Source organism: Miscanthus floridulus, chromosome 9 (assembly GCF_019320115.1).
Source record: "Miscanthus floridulus cultivar M001 chromosome 9, ASM1932011v1, whole genome shotgun sequence".
Lineage (NCBI taxonomy): Eukaryota > Viridiplantae > Streptophyta > Magnoliopsida > Poales > Poaceae > Miscanthus > Miscanthus floridulus.
Genome location: NC_089588.1, coordinates 118,277,506 through 118,295,920, shown reverse-complemented (window position 1 = coordinate 118,295,920; position 18,415 = coordinate 118,277,506). Strand labels below are relative to the sequence as shown.

Genomic DNA, 18,415 nt, shown 5'->3' with positions numbered 1-18,415 from the left:
TATATACAAAATCATGTGAAACGGTTGGGCTCAGAATCAGATTCAGAGGGCAGGGTTCAGCGATGACGGGTGGGGGCTTTCGCGGGAGGGGCATTCGGAGTAATAGATAAGACAATTAGGCAGCTTGGCGCATACATACAATCAGTAAAAGATGCAAACCAGCGGAATGAAATCATCGAACCCGTGCTTCTCGTACGTGCAACACAATCTGCAGGAGAGAACTCCAGCAGCAAAACTATGCACATCCTCGAAACAGAAAAGAAAAAAAAAGAAACCCTATGGCGTGGCGGCAAATATCTCACAAGTGTCGAAAGTGGATAATTATTAATACAATGTTCTGCATCTTAAGGTTTTGAGAGTACACACCGCAACGACTTGAAGACAAATCTTTCCGTTATTATTACAGGGTTTTTGAAGGCACGCAGATGCATATGTCTACGTACATTATTACTCGACTCAAAACAGAGTTGTTACGAATTATAAATATGTTGTAGCCCTACACCAAGACATAACACACCTGAGTCAACTAAACTGAAACACTGGACTCACAAGCCTTTGCGAATTTCTCCATGAACAAAGATTATATTAGGATGGTCACTTCACTGGCACTGATTATATAAACTGATGGATTATTGATACGACTAGTGTTTTGGCTCCTCCACTTCTGTTTCAGACACCGAGGCTTCTGAGACCTCAACCTCCTCGTCGGTTACCTCATTTTCCTCTTCCTTCCAGATAGTGAAGCTGCTGAGACCTCCTCCTCTGTCATCTCATCCTCCTCTGCTGTATCGTACAATGAGGCTTCTGAGACATCCTCTGTCATCTCATCCTCCTCTGCTGTATCGTACAATGAGGCTTCTGAGACATCCTCGTCAGTCGCCTCATCCTTGTCCTCTGCCTGGAATGAATTTGTAGTATTTATATATGGTTCTCGAAAAGAAGGGGCGTCAGTCACTTTTACAACCAACATCATGTTAAAAGTTAATGTTCTTGCGTACTCAAACATATAGTCCGTACGTGACAACAGTAACAAGTATATACTTAACTATATCTATTTTTCATAGAAAAGTGATAATAATTACTTTATATGTACAGTAGCACAGGCAGATGAAATTAAACCAGGAAGCTAGGACGCCCTGGACGAAATTTAATTGTCCTACTAATTGTAAAAATCAAGGGCTATGATTTTCTGGGCATATTGTTACTATAATAATAATATAGTAATGGAGAAGTAGTACATGTTAGTGCCTTAGTGGAATGGGGAATGGAATGTGGTTATTAAACAAGTTAGGCAGCTGGTACGTACCTCTTCATGGTCGTTGTGTATTGGTTGTGCCATCATATCTTCAAAAACTTTGAATACGTAGAATCTGAGTGCGGAACTATTGGGATGGAGTTGTACTATGCGTCGGAGCTCAGCCTTTGCCTTGTCCTCGTCATCAGGGAAGGCATCCTTACAGTCAAGATATGCCCTGACATAGCGTAGCGAAGGGAGGCATTCCAAGTCCAAGCCGAGATTGTCACTCCGGGTAGCGTGCCCATCCTTGTAGAAAGCCTTGACTGGGACAGTGAACCGAAGGTCGTCGAGGTTTGGCATCACAGCAACAGGGGGCGGCGCTACTCTACTGCTGCGGTCCGCGTCCTCTACTTTGGAATCAAATACCATAGCAGCATCCTGTCCTCCCCTCCAGATGCTAAATGAAGCACTAGTCGAGTCATCGTTGGTTGCCAACTGGACCATCCAGCCATACAACTTGAGGATTCTCAACTTGGGGAAGAAGACATCATGGGCAGCAATATTAACTACCGCAGCATGCTTATGAGAAGCCGTCCCATAATATGCCGCTACAATAAGGAAGAAACGGAGTTCTGGCAGCCCACCCAAGGCTCTCAGACCTGCCTCGTCCATATGATCCACACACAAGTCCAAGTAGGAAAGGTTGGGGAGAAGCGTGGGATCTATGAATGATGGCACACAAGGGAACCTGATGCCTTCTATACGCAGATATCGGAGATGTTCCGAAAGCATGGCTTTGTCCCACTCTGTTGAGGCAGGGCTACTTTCTGAAAGCAGACGCAAATGCTCGAGCTCTTGCAGATTGCCTAGTGACTTCAAAAGTTCTGCCTGCTCGCTCTCATCCAGCCCGGCTATGCCAAACACACGGAGCACCCTCAGTAGGCTCTGGTTGACCAGCTCCTTCAAAAATTGCATCTTGGACTCAAAAGACTGCATGCGAAAACTTATCTGTAGCTCCTCCAGTGACGTCACCTTCTGGAGGAAGCCATCGGGCACCTTCGTGTATACATCACATCTTATGCAGACCAACCGTGTTAGCAGGCTAACGCTTGATGGCAGTTGAACTTGCATACCATATCCTCTGATATCTTCCAAGTCCAGAGTCTGTAGAAGCTTTAGAGCTCCTATCGCCTCCGGGAGCTCCCTGACCTTTGTACCTCGTAGCCCTAGGTACCTCAAATGGACTAGTTCTCCAAGATGCTCAAGCCAGCACCTGTCATACTCATCATTATTAGATGATGTGCACCTCTCTAAAGCTAGCACACGTAAGAGTTTAAATCTCGGATGCAAGACCCAACCACGGATATCACACCCATGGGCAACCAATGACCTCAGTTGTGTCATGTCCCTATGACCGTCAAGATGAGATTGATCCAACGGTAGTATCCTGTTCTGGTGAGCTAACCGGCGCACCTTGTGTCGTGATGATGTTCCTCCATCCTCGTTTGAGATAGTGATGAAGTTTTCTTCGCCTGCCAGACCACGAATAAGATCAAGAACCATGTCATGAACACGGCAGCAATGTATGATGCCTTCCTCTTCTGACTCTACCCCTTGGATCATGTTTCTGTTTATGAGCTGATGGAAGTATTCCTCTCCCCGCTGAAATAGGCTTGTTCCTGTTTTCTTCTCTATAAAGCCTTCTGCTACCCATTTCCATATCAAAGAATCTTTCTCGATCTCATAGTCTTCGGGATACACACTTATGTACAGTAAGCAGGTCTTCAGATGAGAAGGCAGATCATAGTAGCTAAGGGACAATATCCACACAGTATCATCTACTTGCTTGTTCTCTCTGCCACGATAGAAACCAAGAGAGCTGTAGACCTCAAACCAATCCTCTCTTGATTTGCCCACCAACAAGCTAGCCATTGTGATGATAGCTAATGGCACACCACCACATTTGTGCATAATTTTTTGGGATGCCTCTTCAGGATGATGAGCAGGACATTTGTCTTCACCGCCATATAGCCTCGTATAAAAGAGCTTCTTTGAGTTATCATGTGAAAGAGGGCCAAGCTTGTATACTTCATCGCCACAGGCTACTTCAAGATTTCGAGTAGTTTTGACTACTCTACTTCCGTTATTGTTCCGATGCAAAGCTGATCCTATTGCCTGTCGGGAATTTATGTCCCATACGTCGTCAATAACGATGAAGTACCTACCAAAAAGACAGTACAAATGAATAGGCAGAGTTAGTAAACCTTGGAGCATCTATCGTCTACACTATACTATACTGTACAAAGGAGAAGAAGAGCGGCACTACATCTGTACTATTTTGTCTTTGAAAATTACATACTAGTGGTACTTTATAGATTTTTAGACAAAGGTTGAAAATCCGGATTCCTCTACTCAAGGTAGAATCTGACAGTGGTACTTTATAACTTTGTATTATCAAATATAAATTGCCTAGCAAAAAAGGAGTATTGTGCCACAACTGCAGCTTTGATTCATAATAAAAAAAAACAAACATCTTAGATTTGTTTATCAAATATAAATTCCCTAGCAAGATGAAGTATTAATTGTACCACAGCTGCATCATCGATACATAATGAGAAAGAAACATCTTCAAATTAAATGGTAAACGTATGTATGCTCCCCAATAGTATGTACACAGCACAAGCGGTGTAGCATATATATATATATATACACACACACACACACACAAATAAATAAATAATCATAAATTGAAACAGAGAAACTATAGATAATCTGGTGACAACTGATTAATGCATACCTCTTGTTTTCAAGGAATTCTCGGAGTTCGCCAATGAGGAGTTGTAGGTCCTTTACACCACGAATGGCCTGGTACATTTTTTGGTCGAGACGAAAGAAGATGCTGGTGAAGAGTTGCACCAGGTCAGGATTGCGGCCAACCGAAACAAAGGCTCGACAGTCATATCCCGTACTCAGCTCGTCGTAAACCGCCTTGGCAAGAGTGGTCTTGCCCAGACCACCAGCTCCGACCACAGAAACTATCTTGGTCCGGTTGCTGCTGCTGGAGGCGCCAGCATCTCCATGGCCGTGGGTCGATGACTGAAGCATGGCTATGAGCTCCGCCCTCGTCCTCTCGATGCCGATAACCTGTGCTGCCTCTTTGTGCATGTCCACAAGGCGAGGATCCAGTTTGGTGGCCGGCGCAGGCACTGCAACGGGTATGGAGTACCTCTCGCGGCGGTCCCACACCTCCTGGAGTCGTTTCTTCATGTCCTCGATCGCGCCGGCGATGTCGTGGCGTGCCTTGCTCTCCTTCAACAACTTGGCCATCTTCTTGAGACGTTTAAGCAAGCCTTTCTTGCTTTTAGTCTCAGCAGGGGCGGCCCCCTCCACGACATCGACGAGGAAGGCGTCGAGGATGTCCTCCATGTCGTAGGACGCCTCTCTGACGTCGCCAGCCCACAGCCGGACCTGTCGATCCAGATGCTCTGGTGGCGTCTCGCCCACCTTGCAGAGAGCCGTGTGCGCACTCTCGAGCTCATTTTTCAGATACTCGATTTGCTCCGGCAGGCCCTTCTGCAGCTTGTACTCCCCGTGCAGGAGCTCGCCGAGCTTGGTGAGGATGCTGCCCACTGCCCCGGCCACAAGATCCATGCCGACGCCAGGATGGAAGACTGGTGAGGTTGAAGATCCCGCACTTGCTGAAGCTATGGGACGAAGAGTAGAGAGACGTGAGTAAGGTGCCAAATCGCCTGTTTCAATCCCCTCGTTTCCATCCTCACAACTAGAGATAAGGTGCTGTTTTTTTTGGCGGCTCCTAACTAGCTTCCGGATGGACAATGTGAGGATCACTGCTTCCGACGTAGCATATGCTCTTATGTTTCCTCTTATGTGGGGTCCACACTTTTGCCGGACTCGGCAAGATACATTGCATATGCTCTTATGTTTCCTCTCCCTCCCACCTCTCTCTCGAGGCTTCTCGACATAGCGGACCTGCGGCTGGCCCCCACGCCCACTTTTGCAGGAGGGCGGTGACGCAGAACCACACTCACCCTTCAGTTGCCTGCTCGTGCGTTACCCGGCGACGGCACGACGTCACGCTCCCGCTCCCGCTCATGCCCTTTCCCGCGTGACGCACCGACAACGGCACGGTGACGCCATCCCGGCATAGCACCTCAGCTGCGGCGCGCTCCCGCCCGGATCTAGACGGCGGCCCGGATGTCAGTGATGGGAAGAAAAGGAAAGGGGAGATTGAGATTAACCGGTGGTTTGCTCCCCTATAATTGAGGGATTGAGGCAAGATTTTGAGGGATTGAAAAGAAATTTAGAGAAACCGTATTGAAAAGGGGATCTGCTGGAGTATGTTTATTTTTGCTTCAATCCCCTATATTACTGGTTTTAGGAAAAGGGATAATCAATCTTGTGGATACGCTCTAAGCATATACCATCTGTGACAACCCGTAAAGAGTGACCTTCTGGCTTTTGTCAAAAATCAAAATATCTTACTTATGTTTGAACAAGTTTGTAAAAGAGATTGTCAATATTTAGGACACCATGTGGTTTCGCTCGAGAACGGCGGACCTAAAAGGATGCAAATAATAATGTAAGAAATATGTATTAGAAAGTAGAAACCACTGACCAAATGGACACATGACAACTTTTAAAGGCATGTTTATTAGATTTTCTTAAAAAACATCCTGCAAAACTCTAGACTATACAACAAAGGAAATGACCAAAGTGCCGAAGAGCCAAAGAGCCAAATAACCAGTTGCTGGGTACGGCAGCTGAAGGAGCGACATTGAGGCCCCCAAGGCCCCAACAAAGGAAATGACCAAAGTGCCGAAGAGCCAAATAACTAGTCACTGGATACGGCAGCTGAAGCAGCGACATTGAGGCCATTCGACTATGCCAATATCCCATTGAACAGCTCGTTCAAGGCCTGTTGTTCTGCCGGGGAAAGAGGTTCCCTGAAGGTTTGCAGAAACTCTTCAGAGGACGCTATGTCGATAGAAGCTACGTCTTGCTCCAGCCCAGCTTCTTAAGCAGCACGATCCTTGCTTACATGTAACTCCGGTTTCGGTGCTCTCGTTCGGCTTTTTAGCAATGTTAACTCATGATGATTAACACTTGACTTATGCTAGAGGTTACAGTAATTATTTTGATATATAATTTCTATGTAGAACAGGTACGACATCGATCCGTCCTATAATCTTACTAGTGTGGGATCTTATTTCCAGGTTTTTTTTTTTGGGGAACTATCTTATTTACTGTTGTGGAGCAACTGTGCGCATGATATTGTTAGCTGGTTTATGCTTTTTTTGGTAAACAAAAGGACACAGTAGTGGCCTGCTTACCTGTCGGGTTCAGGAAGAAGATGCACAAGGTGGGGTAATCTCTGATGAAGGAATGGACTTGCTGTTGTAGGGTATACGTCAGTGGGGCACGCTGTTAGTTGGTGTAATGGCCGTCAGTAGTTAGGCGAAGCTTGAGTCGGTTGTGTGGAGTGTTATGACTCCATTAGCTTAGCTGTAAGCCGGCTGTCTGGTGTTGGGCCTTGGTCTATAAAAGGCGCCGTCCTGTAACCGCAAAAGGGCATGAATTGAATGAATACAGAATCCATCCCTGAACTCTGTTCTTCCCCTATCTGAACTCTTTCTTCTCCCTGTATTCTTCTTCAATCCTCTCTAGATTCTATCCGGTTCATCCTGAACCCTATCCAGTTCCAGTCCCCGTTGGGTCCTTGATCCGGGATCTGACATTTGGTATCAGATATCAGGTTCGGCTGCGCTGATCCCTCGCCGTAGCTGTTGGTCCTGGCGCCCAAGCGCCAACCGTCGAAGATCCAGCAGGCGATGGCGTCTTCCCTGGAGGACTTGACGACGAAGTTCGACCTGCTGTCCCACAAGTTTCAGAGCTTTCAAGACATGATGAAGGAATCACTCGACAAGTGGAGAAGGATGGAGGCGTGGCGGATGACGGCCGACGAGTTGTTCGGCGCATTGCTTCACCAGACGATCACCGTGGCAGAGCGTGCCAACACCGTGACGGCCCCAATCAACTAGCTAGAGCACCGCCCACCACCACCACCTCCGCCACCGCCGCCGCCGCCTTCTTCACACGTTCTGCCTCTGCCTCAAGCGTTCCCGGCGCGTCGGATTGAACCGTGTGCCCCATCCGTCCCCACGCTCATCGGAGGGGACGATGTCAGGCCCAGTGGGCACCGGCTTGTGCAAGATCATCGGGTGTTGGGCGAGGGGATCCTTGGACCCCCGCCATGCCCGGTCACGGGTACGCATACTGGCACTGAGTTTCATTCGCATTCTCCGCAATTTTCGAAGACGGAGTTTCCCAAATTCCATGGTGATTGTTGATGGTCACTAACACCAATTATAAACCATCAATATAACCTCTATTTATACTTAATTACATCACCAAACATAAGTATAGGGGTTTAAACTAATAAATTCCACGAGTTTTGGTGAATCTGTGTTTTTATCAGGGTTTATCCAGAAAATCATCAAGGGGAACCTATTCGTCAAAGGAAATTAAGGAATTCCGCCACGTAAATAGCGTGGGAAGATTCTAGAAGAATCCAGGATGCTCTCCACAGAAGCAAACCCCGAGGGGCAGCCATGTGGGGCCGGCAGCCGGCCTGTGGGTCCCACTAGTTAGCCTCCGCTTCGAAAGTCAGTTTTGCACCACCATTGAGATTCAATCTTCGCCGTTTATTCAAGTCGGTTTGATCCGAGGGCTCAGGATTGACACTTTGGCCTATATATATCTGCCCCTACCCCCCTCCCTCAGCAGATCCGGAAACCCTAATTCATATCTCTAGGATCAGAGCCAGTTATCAAGAGAAGATTAGTCCTCCATACGATCTAGTCTTGTAAATAATAGTGAGATGGAGAGTGAGGGAAGAGTTTGGAGGAGATGCCAGCTTGTACCTTGGTGGATCCAAGTTCTATCTGAGCTTGGCTCAGAGATTTCTCTGGTAATCAACTTCCAATTTAAGTAAGCTTCTTGGTTATATTGTTCATCAGGTTCACAACTCGTTTGAGTGCTTTATTCTTTATCCGGGAAGAGTAAAGTAGTAATTGTAGTGTGAGCGTGGTGCTTAAACTCTGGTTACTTGTGGATGCATCCTACATTCCGGATCGGTGGTAGCTCACGAGGGTGACTCTTATAGCCTTATTGAATCCTCTGTAGTCCACCTCCCGTTTGTAGGGCAAGTAGGACGCGGTTACTTTGGAAAGCATCCTCTATTGGTGTCTTTCCTTAAGCAATGTCCCCAGTTGAATAGTAGAAGACATAGCTTATCTAAGTCAGATCTAGAGAACCTTAGTTTTCCTCTCTACGCTACTATTTATCTTAACCTTGTTGCTACCCCTAGTAGAGTTAGACCGTAGTTAGTCTCACACGTTTTCCTGTGGTACTTGGAATACTTCTAGGTGAAAGCTACAGCGGTATTCATACCCTTGCAGATTTATCTATGTGCGTTAAATATACCAATAAGCTTTCTGGCGCCATTGCTGGTGAAACGGATGCTGAATTAACTACGAGCCTAGCTTAATCTCTTATCTTTTATCTTCTTTTTTTATTCTTTTCCTTTTTATCCTGAATTCCACTCCTATCTACCTATATGCTACACCTACGAGCGCGCGCCTGGAGCCACCAAAATCTGTAGAACCTATCCTTACACCTGGTTATGTGCTACGCCCGTGTTTTATAAAACTGATTCAGGATCAATCCTTCTCGGGAGAAGGCAACAAAAACCCATACCGACACCTACAAGAGTTTGAACAGACCTGTGCATGCTTGCATATTGCTGGCATGTCTGACGAAACCTTAAGATGGAAGTTGTTTCTGTTCTCTTCTAAGGGAAGAGCTAAACAATGGTACAGTCAAACCGTAGGAAGTATGCAAGGAGATTGGGAAACGCTATGCTCTAAATTCTGTTTAAGTTTCATTCCCACCTCTAAAGTGGTTATCCTTCGAAAAGAGGTTCTAAATTTTAGACAACAATAAGAAGAATCTCTTTCCACATCGTGTGATCATTTTAATGACATCATCATCACTGGCCCAGACCTTGCTATTCTAGAACCAATGCTCCTTCAACATTTTTACATGGGTCTTAGCAAGGATTCCAAGGAATCCCTTGATGTAGCCTCTAGAGGAGCTTTCCTTCACCTGTCAGCTAGTGAAGCAAGGTCTATTCTTGATATGATTAGTGGAAAAACTCCCTTCATAAGTAATCATAATAAACTCCTCGAGGAAGAGAAGGAATCATCTCCCAAACAAGAAGAGGAAGTTTTGATAGCGAAATCACAACCACTTCAATCCCAAGGTTTAGCTATCAATCCTGAACCATCTATACCCCAAAATCCAAATCCTCCAAAGGAAGAAGAAATTCAACCTTTTGAAATTTCTTATGAGGATGATCTTTTTGATGATTTTGGGAAAAGCTTAAACTTTCGGTTTCACAAGAGACCTTCGAGTGAATATAATTCAAATCCTTTTAAGAAGAGATCTCTTAGGAAGCGTCCTTATTCCCATACAGAACATTGGGAAGATTTCAAGGGTGGCATGTCAAGTGGTGCTATAGAAGGAGAGCTGAGTCATTTAGCCAATCCTATCTTCTCACCTTCTATGACCACATTAGATGTCTTATCTAAATCCATTTCTCAACCCATCCTTGACACCGATGATGCCTTTTATGCTCTTTCTCCTAAGTCTCATGATGACCCTAGAAATCCACCAAGACACCCAAAGTATAGAAGTTATAAAGACTGGGGGATGGGCTTCTCTGAAAAATCCTATGCCATATTGTTAATTCATCTTGGTTGTCTCTACCTTTAAAATCATGCTCAATAACAATCATGCTCTTTTATCTCTGATTGAATAAATCTCTATAATGCTTTCATGCTACCTTTGTTTACTATAGTATGCTTAAGGTTTGGAGTATGTTCATACATCTTTTAAATTAAGCTTGGTGCTTAGTTTAGGAGTGCTGATCTTACTTCCAAGGTTATAGTGCCTTTCTAAATTAAATTAGACGTGGTGTCTAGGTTGATTTTTTGAACCAAGAATATGCTATAGTAGATATTGGTTGTTTTGTTGGACTAACCCCATGAAGGAAACTTTTAATTCAATATTGCTAAGTCACGAGATGAATTCAAATCGGAGATGAAGCTAGGCAGATGATGAACTCCAATAACATTGCGCAAAGAAGACACAGCTCATTCATGATGGATGGAAGAACTATAAGTATCAAAGGTCACTCACTTTGTCTTTCGCTACAAGTTACTTTTGCCTTGAGCCATGCTTGTATAAAACATGATAAACAAAATCTACGCTAAAGTAATCCTAAAATCATCTTGTCATTAGCATAGATGTAATTCCCCAAACTTATGGACAATGACCCATGCTTCAAATTTGTTGTATTCCCTCGGGTATGTCTCCACTAAAATTTTGTAGGGATAATTGAATATAAGCTATGCCTATTCATGGTTTGGCATGAATCCACAAACCCAGCCACCACTACAGCTATGGAACAAAGAGGAAGAAGACGAGCGCATAAAACAAAGGGTGAGGCGGAAGGACCAACGAAGTGGCAAGATCAAAGAAGCAAAAAGATGGCATGACAAAAGGATGAGAAATAAAAGGTGCAATCTATGAAACAAGAAGCTCATGAACAGTTTAAACTGTGAAGCTAGTAGAACAAGAGAAAACTTCAAGCAAAAGGGAAAGACCACCACAAGTCATCTATCCTTCATCACATGGTGTCATCTCCAATGACAAAGGTAACATTCAAAGGTAAATGGTGATTACTTAAAAAGTTTTTCCTTGATTCTGGTATGCATATAAATAAGAAACAAACATGATTGAATTACACTTCCTTGATCTAACCCGATTAACTCAACATATTTAGTTCTTCAAGTTTGTTCGTAGCACCACTTTCTTGATCTCATAGTCTCAACCAAATGAGCTAAAACTTTGCACATCTTATCTCTGGAAGATGATAGTCATAATCATGTAAAGATTTATGTAGAAATAGACAATCCTTCCATTGGTTAAGAAATTCAACCCTTTTAGCCAAATGTATTTAAATGCTACATTCATACCCAATCTTCTGATCTTATCACCCATGTTATAATTGAACAAAGCACATAACATCAACTTCATCTTGTTCAATGTACCTAAGGATAGAGAGGAATAAGTAAAGTTTTGGTTCTGTTGTGAATTCCCACCAACAGAGCCCATGCACTTGATCTCTACCTTGTCTTATGAGCAGGACACACTTCAAGCAAAGTGTAAGGGAAAGATAGTCGACTCCCTAATTTCTACAAGTGAAAGTCCTAAACCTGTCAAACCAAAATAAAAAATTAAAATCAAGAGGGGTTTGGCGGAAGAATGTGACATCACCATTAGAGGCACCACCTCAATAATTCTCATCTTCAGAGCAAATCAAGGTACTTGATCAATGAACTTCACAAGGAGAAGTCCGGTTTGAAGAACTTACAATACCGAACCCTCACCGAAAGAGGTAGCTTGGGGGAGAAGCACCTCCGTGTATCAAGGTAAGTATTCTTTCTCCTTTTGTTTTAATTTTAGTTTCTTTTCGATAGATAAAAAATGATGAATGAAAAATAAAATAAAAATTTATCTTTACATTAGTCATCTATAGTAATAATGTGTGATCTAGTAAAATTAAAAATAAAATAAAAAAAGTGTGTCTAGTTTGCTTTAATTTATTTTTAAGAGTTGAATAAAATAAAGAGAACTCTGAATAATCTCTTAAGATGGAAATGATAAAAAGTTGCTCTGTTGTAATTCCTTTCAAGTACCTAGTTTTTAGCCTTGAATTCTCTCGAGTTTTGGATAAGATTATTTTGATATAAGGATTTACTCTAAACTTGAAACTCATGGGTAGCATATGCTTGATCTAAGTCTAGGTAATTGACGGATATGATATGAGATGGTCTGAGCTGTTGTTTATCCTGTTCCAAGTGACACTAAAGTTCCAGAGATTTATCTTTTGAAAAAACACAAAAATGTTATATGATGAGTTCCTGTATAACAAAGCTTGAATTCCCACCAAAGCCATACATGTTATTTAGGCTAGGAAAACATGCACATATATGCTGCTTGCTTTTGCATTAAGTTTTGGCAAGCTTTGTTGACCCTTATGATAGATTTGTCATGCTATTAAAATCAAGATCACGTACACACCACCCACATATCAACTACTCCTACACTGGGGGTAGGCGCAAAAACATGCCTTCCATCTAGATCCAACAAAAAATGTTCTACTCCTATACTAGGAGTGAACCCAAAAACATGCTTGTTAGGTTTTCCATCCACCAAATAAATGCTCTAGGTTCTTATTGATATCTCTCTCAAAGTTTTATTGCAGAAAAGAGACATGGGGCTATGCAAAAGTTATTCAAAAGTAAAAATAAAGAAAGGAAAAAAAGAAATTGAGAACAAAATGGACAAGTGTCCAAGATATCTAAAACAATAGGTACTTAGATGCCCGCCTAAAAAAAGATAAATAAGATAGCCCCTACTCTCTAGCAAATGTTTTCAAGTTTCAAAAGAGAGATATGTTTTCAAGGAGCAAAGTAGAATTAGGTTAGCCACCATTTATATCCACCATATATCTACACACATGCACATCTTGATTTGATTGTATAACTCAACTCTCTTTGCATCCGTTGTTGTTTGACTTTACAATATATACATTGCAAGTATGCTCTAGCTTTCTCCCTACCTATGAACTCTACATAAGCCTTAGTAGTAGGAAGAGAAAAGGCATAACATCTTTATTGCCTTGGTGAGGATCCGCAAATACCACATATATTGAGAGACTTGAGAGTGTCATACAATGCAAATAGCATGGGGATGGCTGCCTCAGGGAGCCAGCGTGTGCGGCCACTGTGGCCGTACATGCATTGTGCTTTTTTGCTTTTATTTTATTTTTAGAGGAGGACCATATTATCAATTGGGTCTGGAAATCCATTTTGTATAGGTGAGATATGTTATCAACCGACTATACAAATCAAGTAAAAAAACTGACTCTACAAATCGCTTTATGCAACCGCCGATATAGCAACTTTAACTTTTCTAGAGAACATTGATCTCCGATATAGCAGCTTTAACTTTTCTGAAATTTCATTTGTCATTTTATTTCGGTGAAATACAAAATCGTGTGCCCAGCCATTCCGCGGCAAGCTAGTGGGGGGCAGCACACAAAGCACACAACGGGGATTGCGGCCACAAAACGCAACATGGGCAAAAGCCATAGACTCGGCCGGATTCCAAGTCTCCCACAAAACGCAACATGGACAAAAGCCATAGACTCGGCTAGATTCCAAGTCTCCAACACACGTACACGAGGCTGTCGTGTAACTAGCATGAGGAGACAACCCAAACCGAACAAAAGAAAAACTGAGATTGCAATAACATAGTAGTAGAAAAGTCCGAGTCGGCCTGGTGGGTGGCAGCAGGCAGATTCAAACCATCACGGGACCTCAACCAGCAATCAGCTGATGGAGCTGAGCTTTTTCTAGATTGTTGTTCAGTGACCCACAGAAACGCTGTTCACTGCGCTGAGGAGCTAGCCATCGCCGGCGTAGTGGGTTGGCCCATATAGAGAATCATGGCTCATGGGCACCCCCAAGCTTGGCCCATCAAGCACAGGCCCATAGCTAGCGTGGCGTGATTTGGGACGGAAAGGTGGAAGCCTATGAACACCAGCTGGGCCTTGGGGAAGAAGGGCCGAAGTCGACTTAGCCCATCCAGCTTCTCGCTTGTGGGCAGATGCGGATCGGCTCAATGCCGAGGCCCCCAGGATTGCCGACATAGAGATCGTTAGGGATCCATCCCATCAGGCCTAGTGTGGGCGACGACGATGACCTGAAAAAATGAGTTGTCGTCCGCGAGGCAGTCAGGGTCGATCTCGACTACCGTGCTTAGCTTGCACAAGGCTGCTAGGATGCCGGTGGGAGTCTAGTGTTCGTTGGGGAAGCCAGTTGCCACGTACGACGGCGACCAGCCAATCCTAGCGAGTGACATAGCGGTTGGAGGTCTCCTCAGAGCGCTCGCCCACTACAATGGATGATGGGGGCCATGTCAACCACAGCATCCCACTCCACCCTAGAGTCCAACTTGAGCAACATGTGCCCGCGCGCATCCTCAGTAGAATCCGAGGCATACTCGTCGCGGACATAGGGGGCCTCTAGGTCTGGCTTGTTTGTCCCGCGATCCTATCGCGCAGGCGCAAGCACGATAGTGGCAGTAGGAGGGAGGACTGGGACCCATCTATGACCTTGTAAAGGTCAACAGGGACCGAGGTTGGGGGAGATGGAGAGCAGAGCAGTGGATCTCCACGAGCGAGGGAAGGTTCAATGGTGGTAGAACGGAGGAGGGTTTGGCGCGGTGGAGAGGCTAGTAGAGTAGGAGCTTGGGGAGGTGTATTGGCAGGCGGTGCGAGCGCAGAAGGGGTTTGGAAGTCAGGAGTGGTGGAGCTGGAGGAGGCAGTGAGGTTCACCAGGAGGTAGGCCTTAGGAGTTTCTGTGTCCAAAATGATGGGGAGGGAAGCGGAGGTGAGGACGACCGAGGCGACCCAATGCCATGGGAGCGGGGAGGAATTTTTTTTATTTTTAATCCTATTTTAAATAATATTTTAATACTAATCTGAAAAAAATAATTTGCAAATCCGACCCTTTTGGTCGCACCACCGTGCGTGGCGCGACAGTACCACTCTGCCATGCCAAATGCACTGGCGCGGCAAGCCAAGCCATGGTGGCGTCCATCATTGACCTAAGTTGGCGTGGCGATCTGTGGGGCCTGCCCTGTTATGCCATCGAGTCTGGCACGTCAGCGCTGTCGCACCAGGCTAGCTGGCACGACAAGGCGAGTTAGGTTTTGGCCAGCCTGGCCCATTTCTTCTCTTTCTCTTGCTCTCACCTCCAGGTCAGGAACCCGCCCGCCACCGCCGCCCCGTGACCGTGCCAAGCAGCCACCACCACGCCACCCGACCCCTTCTAGTCTGGAGAGCTTCTCTCTCCGTCTCCCTGTCCATCTCCCTCCGTTCCTGCGGCGCCCATGGAGGAATTGGGTGCGGACTGGGTGGCTTGCCGTGGCCTTAGTGCCTGGCCTCGGCGGTGCCGCCGGCCGGCTGTCCATCACTGGCCATTGGACATCCCAGCCCTGTGGAGTGAAGTAGACTGCTAGGTTAAACTCTGTGTCCTCTATTTGTTGATTTGTTACCTCATTTCTTGGTTGCTATGGTTAGGAAATTTAGGAGACTGTGAATGTTTGTAGCGTTGATTGTTCAAATTTGCTGCGTTGATTAGGTTTACGATAAGCATTGCCCGTGGATTCAACGTAAACTACGTGTTGCATGGACCTAGGTAGTTGATGCATGGCGGATTTGGATAGGTTAGTGTGTTGCCTTTGTTGACATGGATCTAGGTACTGTATTAGTGAATGGATATGATTTATTTTTGGAATGCAATCATTCACATCTTTGCTCTCTTACATTGGGAAAATCCGTTTTTTTATACCAAAAGTTAAACCTAACCTTATTTTATACCAGCATGCATGCTGGAAATATTTACAGTATAATACAATGTTTTGTAAAAGAAGTTATAGCTGGCATCTGTTCACTTACCCTTGCATAGTTAAACTGACCAATCATAAGGCCATAGCATCTGATATGAATATACTGGAGAGCATATTGCCAGCTATGAGGTCAACCTGATGGTTATTTTCAAAATCAGTACAAGGAAAAGAAACCCTGATATGAACCTTGATTTCATGACCTGTATTTATGCTTCCATATTTTTTGAGTTACTTTTGCTCCCAGCAGGACTTGGAATTTCTAAATAGAAATAGTAGACAATATGGTAGTAAAGTAGTTCTCACTTCTTTGCTCTAAACATTTCATGAAATGCAGTGTGTATTTTAATAAAACCATGGTTGACTACCTTCATGGTTGCTAGATGAAATAGGACAAGGTTTTAGATTTCCTGTTGTTCTTAAGTCTTCCCAGGGTTCAGCCACATGGCCTCTTTGTTAGTCTTGTCTTGATGGCATGAGGAAGAAGCAAACCAACTGATCAAGGTTGAGTGGCATATACTTGGACAGGCCTCACTTGTAACTTGGTGGCAATGATCCACAAGACCATGTCCTATCGGGACACACTTGGTGAGCTTGGTATGAAACAAGGTGGAAAAGTAGATATTTGCTGTCCTAAACAAGGCCACTCCGATTTCTGTGGTGTCACATTCAGATCTTTACTTTGAACTGTTTGTCCTGCACTGAGTCACGATAATAAGTTTAAAATTACTTTGCTTCTCACCTTATGCCACCAGTTGTCTTAGAGCCTTGTCAGCTTCCTCTAGCACGTTGTGGCACTAGAATCCTACCCCAGCTGCCTTTATCCATCACCCAGGCATTCAATTATGGCTTCCATCCTAGATTGCTACCTTGCAGCTTGAATATGACCCACATCTAACCATGGCACAAATGAAATGTCATGGTGCTGGATTTCAGATGTTTTAGATCTTTTTAGGAAAAGATTAGTTTCCATTGATTATGCTTTTATATATATTAGAAATTGGCAGATATGTTTTTGGAAAGGAACATGAGTGTCATCTTATGGTAAAGGAAGACGATAAGAAATGTCATGGTCTATTATGGTAAAGGAACAGGAGTGTCACTGTTTATTATTTCTTCAATCTAAAGAGACATTTAGTGGATATTTATGTGTTTTCATTATCAAGCCATTACTTTTGTTTGTGACAAAAAAAAATCCAATTTTGCTTTGAATCAAGACACTTGGTTTATTTGTTTTAACCAGATGCCCCCGTTAACAAGGCATAATTAGCGTCATTACATACTGATTTTGTTGTGTGCCCTTAATACGGGATTTGATCCTTTTGTCCTTTCTGTTAGTGAGTTAGAGAGGTCCTTCCTATTTCTGTGAGAGTAGTATCTTATTGCTAGTTGTTAGTGTTATATAACTCAACAAGTATAAGTGTTGTAGATTAACTGTTTAGGTGATCAGTGTCTGCAAAGTTGCTTCTCTTTTTTTTGCACCACCTGTTCTTTCGAAAGGAAGAAACAACGTATTTGATATTTTATATAAAAATCAACTATTCAATCTGGTACCCGAACTGTCATATAAGCTTATTAGGTTTCATCTTCAATTATATCTTGGCACTTGCTATAATACTTTGTGCAATTTTCCTGAGAATGAATAATTAATTTTGTCATATTGAATAGCCCCTTTCTTTCTCTACGGACAATTTATTTATTGAGGGGTTTATCCCCTTGTGGCCTGTGGACCACTCGTGTTGTCCATTTTAGGTTAGTCGAATTTTTAGTTAGTAAAGAAGTGGGTCTATACTAAATAGAAGTTAATTGTCACATCTCATGCTCCAAGTACATCTAAAAAATGCTGATTACTCACCACAATTTATCCATGCACAAAAGGTTATCCATGTAGTTTGTCAGATTCTTTGGCATTGCTTGTTTCATATGATAATCTCCATGCCCCATGACCTATGCTTCATTCATTGAGTATCTGTGCATTAAAATGATTCATGGAGCCTATCTGCACAGGGATCTTGAGCTAGTAGCTCTGCTTTGTTTTACACAAATCTTCAAATGCTATTGTTATGTGAAGGTTCCCGTTTTGGAATTTCAATCGATTGAGCATGGATTTGTGGCATATCATCGCATTTTCAGGATCTGTTTTTTCTTAGACTCAATAGTGTTACTTAGACTTCCCTGCAAAATATTCTATTGCACAAATAGTTTACATGGAGCTTCCACATACCTTCTTTTCTTCTTCCAGTCTTCTTCCAGTTTTCCTCCCTCACTCCTTCCTTCAGAATCTGGCAGCACAGCACCCGGACTTGCCGCTCGCGGTCGATGCCTGCATGTGGAGCGCAAATGTGCAACACCTAGACGGAGTGTTGAGGGCCTGGCACCCGTGGATCTGTGGCAGTGACTGGTGGGCGGCAAGTGCGCCTGCGCTTTGCTCTGCTGGTGCCTGCTGCTCAGTTAGTCGGTGTGGTGGCGGCTAGGGTTAGGCGGACTTGGAGTCGGAGTTTTCCAGAGTTCCAGTAAAGGAGCGTGCGCTTATATATGAGGCAGGGCTGGTGGTCTAGC

At 44.1% G+C, this 18,415-nt stretch overlaps 1 protein-coding gene across 2 annotated transcripts; it reads right to left on the bottom strand.

Annotated features, from left to right (window-relative positions):
* Positions 1 to 308: 308 nt before the first annotated feature.
* Positions 309 to 5,136, bottom strand: LOC136482763 (putative disease resistance RPP13-like protein 3). Of its 2 annotated transcripts, XM_066479971.1 has the most exons (4): positions 4,035 to 5,136; positions 1,307 to 3,458; positions 838 to 898; positions 309 to 765 (listed from the first exon to the last, which is right to left on the bottom strand). In XM_066479971.1, the coding sequence occupies exons 1-4, from the start codon at positions 4,886 to 4,888 to the stop codon at positions 710 to 712; spliced, it is 3,123 nt and encodes a 1,040-aa protein (XP_066336068.1). In that variant the 5' UTR covers positions 4,889 to 5,136; the 3' UTR covers positions 309 to 709. The 2 variants fall into 2 exon arrangements, with proteins under 2 accessions (XP_066336068.1, XP_066336067.1); XM_066479970.1 differs by having other exon boundaries at positions 309 to 898.
* Between the last annotated feature and the right edge of the window lie 13,279 nt (positions 5,137 to 18,415).